This window comes from Tachysurus fulvidraco, chromosome 2 (genome assembly GCF_022655615.1).
Source record: "Tachysurus fulvidraco isolate hzauxx_2018 chromosome 2, HZAU_PFXX_2.0, whole genome shotgun sequence".
Classification (NCBI taxonomy): domain Eukaryota; kingdom Metazoa; phylum Chordata; class Actinopteri; order Siluriformes; family Bagridae; genus Tachysurus; species Tachysurus fulvidraco.
Genome location: NC_062519.1, coordinates 23,951,058 through 23,954,438, shown reverse-complemented (window position 1 = coordinate 23,954,438; position 3,381 = coordinate 23,951,058). Strand labels below are relative to the sequence as shown.

At 43.5% G+C, this 3,381-nt stretch overlaps 1 protein-coding gene across 1 annotated transcript; it reads left to right on the top strand.

The window, feature by feature from the left end:
* Positions 1–269: 269 nt before the first annotated feature.
* Positions 270–3,381, top strand: LOC113657853 (keratin, type I cytoskeletal 19-like). Its single transcript, XM_027169992.2, has 8 exons — positions 270–859; positions 1,003–1,085; positions 1,225–1,381; positions 1,712–1,873; positions 1,981–2,106; positions 2,674–2,894; positions 3,029–3,042; positions 3,141–3,381. The coding sequence occupies exons 1-8, from the start codon at positions 413–415 to the stop codon at positions 3,182–3,184; spliced, it is 1,254 nt and encodes a 417-aa protein (XP_027025793.1). The 5' UTR covers positions 270–412; the 3' UTR covers positions 3,185–3,381.

Sequence of the window (3,381 nt, the reverse complement as noted above, 5' to 3'; positions counted from 1 at the left end):
ACACACACACACACACACACACACACACACACACATTCCAAAGTTGTTTCCTCACTTGGGTGGTTGGTGGTTTCCCCTCCCTCTCTTTTGTGCACACACATACGAACTCTCTCTCTTTGTCTCTCTCTCTCTCTCTCTCTCTCTCTCTCTCTCTCTCTCTCTCTCTCTCTCTCTCTCTCTAATCTCTCTATCACACACACACACACACACACACACACACACACACACACACACACACACACACACACACACACACACACACACACACTACAGGACCCGCCCCAGGGCTCAGGCTATATGAAAGGACAGTGCTGGATACAGTGGATCACTCCAGGAGAACTGCATTCAGGGAAGCATCATCCTCTCTGCCATTCCTTCTTCAGTTTATCTCTGAATCCATCCATTAGTCAGCATGAGCTACTACCAGCGTTCCAGCTATTCCAGCGGCCCTTCAGGCTACAGTGGAGGCTCTGTGATCAGCCAGCGTCGTGTGGGCTCACTATCCTCCGCACCTAAAGCCTTCAGTGTCTATGGAAGTGGCTCAGGCGGGACCCGAATCTCCTCAGGAATCGCAAGGTCTGTGTCTGCTGGCTATGGTGGTGGACTGGGCATGGCTAGAGATGGTGGCTTCAGCCTGTCTTCTGCCCTGGACAACAATGACAGCATGCAAATGAATGAGAAGGCCACCATGCAGAACCTGAACGATCGTCTGGCCTCCTACCTGGACAAGGTCCGCTCTCTGGAAGCTGCCAATGCAAAACTGGAGGTGAAGATCCGTGAGTACTATGAGAAGAAAGGACCAATTGCTGAGAGAGATTACAGTGCCTACTGGGCCACCATCAATGACCTGAAGGATAAGGTAATGTTGGATGTTTGTGTGCTAAATTAGAACATGTGGCTTGTAGAATTACAGATGTATACTTAAATATGAAATATTTGAAGGGTTTGCTTTATAAGATCTGCTCTGTCAAGAATGTCTAATAATAATTGTCGCCCTTTTAGATCAAGAATGCCACCATCGGCAACGCCAACATACTCCTGCAGATTGACAACTCCAAACTGGCTGCAGATGACTTCAAAACTAAGTAGGTGAACCTATGCTATGAAACACATACGTTGTACCATGAGCCTTAACGATAGATGGTAGAGTGACTTTATTTGAATATATAACAAATATGATTAGAAACGCAAACATGGTATTGACGCTCTTTCTGTACTTATTAGATTCGAGCACGAATTGTTAATGAGACAGTCCGTGGAGGCTGACATTGGCAACTTGAGACGCCTGCTGGACCAGACCACCCTGACCAAGGCTGACCTGGAGATGCAGATTGAAGGTCTGCAGGATGAGTTGGCCTACCTGAAAAAGAACCACCAGGAGGTTAGTCATTTTATAACCACTGCGATTTTCACCAAACTACGTCAAATTAATTTAATTGGACTGGAAAATTCTGGAAAGTGTGAAACCTGCTTTTTGGTCATTTTTGGTGCATTTAAAGTATTCACCTCTCAGTTATTCTTCTTGGAATGGATGCTTTTGTACATTAGGCCAAATACAGTATTGCACCAAGAATCTCTCTGCTGCAGAGATACTATTTTTAAAATCTCCATGTATGGTTGCAGGCATGTTCAACTTTCTCTCAGGACATTTACAAAAGGAAACACTAGAATTAACCCTTTATATTCATCTTCGTAATGCATGTGCATCTAGGAACTGGCCGCTATGAGATCTCAGCTTACTGGAAACGTGAACGTGGAGGTAGACGCACCTCCTCATCAGGACCTGAACAAGATTTTAACAGAGATCCGTGCTCAGTACGAGAACATCACAGACAAACACCGCAGAGAACAAGAGGCTTGGTTCAATGAGCAGGTGAGTGGGTACTTCATTATTAATCAGCATATAATCGTTATTGTTTGTGTCACTAGTTGTGGCACAAAGATGATCTATCTAATATATGTGTTTACTTCCTTTTTAAGTCGGCAACACTAAACAAGGAGGTTGCCATGAGCACAGAGACCATTCAGACCTCCAAGACGGAGCTCACAGACTTGAGGCGAACCCTGCAAGGCTTGGAAATTGAACTACAATCACAACTAAGCATGGTGAGAAAAGATAAAAGAGTGGACATTATTGAAGGAGGCAGAAATAGGGAAAGCTAAGAGCTCAACTGAGAAAAATAAGTTACATAAGAGGTGACTTGAGAATAATATGTAGAGAAAGGACTGTAGAATCGGATGGGAGGAGGCTGACTAGAACAAGGCATATTGGTGGGGAAGGGTGCCAAGTGTAACTTGTGTCCATATCCCAGAGAAACCCAGTGATCTAGGGAGTAAAGAATGTGGAGACGTTTTGAGGTAAAATCAGTCAGAAGTGCTAAAGGTTTCTGGTGCTTGGGTGTGGACTTGGGGACAGCACCTTGGTGTAACTGTCTCCATAGAGAATCCTGCCAAATATTTCAAAACTGGACCTTGGAAATAGTCTGTCGTGTGTGTGTGTTGCTTTTGACTTCTGCAAGTGAAAGGTTATTTTAAAACCTGGCTTAAAATATGAGCAACCCTTTCAGTATGCGGATGGCAGAGTGCATACAAAATGAAAAAAGAATTTACTGTGCATAAACATCTTAATTTTACTCTTAAATAACTTTATTTTATTATCTATTTGTTATACAGAAAGCGGCTCTGGAGAACACGCTAGCCGAGACAGATGGTCGCTACGGTGCCATGCTAGCAGGCTTCCAGAACCAGATTAACATGCTAGAGTCAGAGTTGTCACAGGTGCGAGCCAGCGTTGAGCAGCAGGGCCGTGAGTACGACATGTTGCTAGATATCAAGAGTCGTCTAGAGCAGGAAATCGCCACATACAGAAGCCTCCTGGAGAAAGAAGAGTCCAGGTAAGGTCACATGTTATCACACATTATCAGGCATTAAAAAAAATGACCTGGTTATTATAACATAAAGTGTATCTGATTCTCTAGCCATGTGTTATGAAGCTAACTAAAACATCTTTTTTTTAATCTATCCTCAGAACTCCTGGCACAGGTAACGATCATTTTGTTTTATCGTAGACGTTAGTTGAATTCTGAAAGTTATTTGTATAATCGAAACGAATTCTAAACAAAACGTGGATTGTCTTTCAGGTGGATCCACCACGGTCACTACCACCACCACTGTGCGCAGCTAAACAGAGCACTGGTTTCTGAGAAACACTCACACTAAAGCATTGTTTCAGTGGGTCAGTGATTACGATAGACAATTGTCAATCATGGTCATAAGACCCAGGAAACAGCTGCTTTGAATTTGAACAAGATTAAATCCACCTACTTCTTGTTGTGTGTGAGGAAAAAGCTGTCTCTGAAAATAAAGCTGCTGGCAAACGTA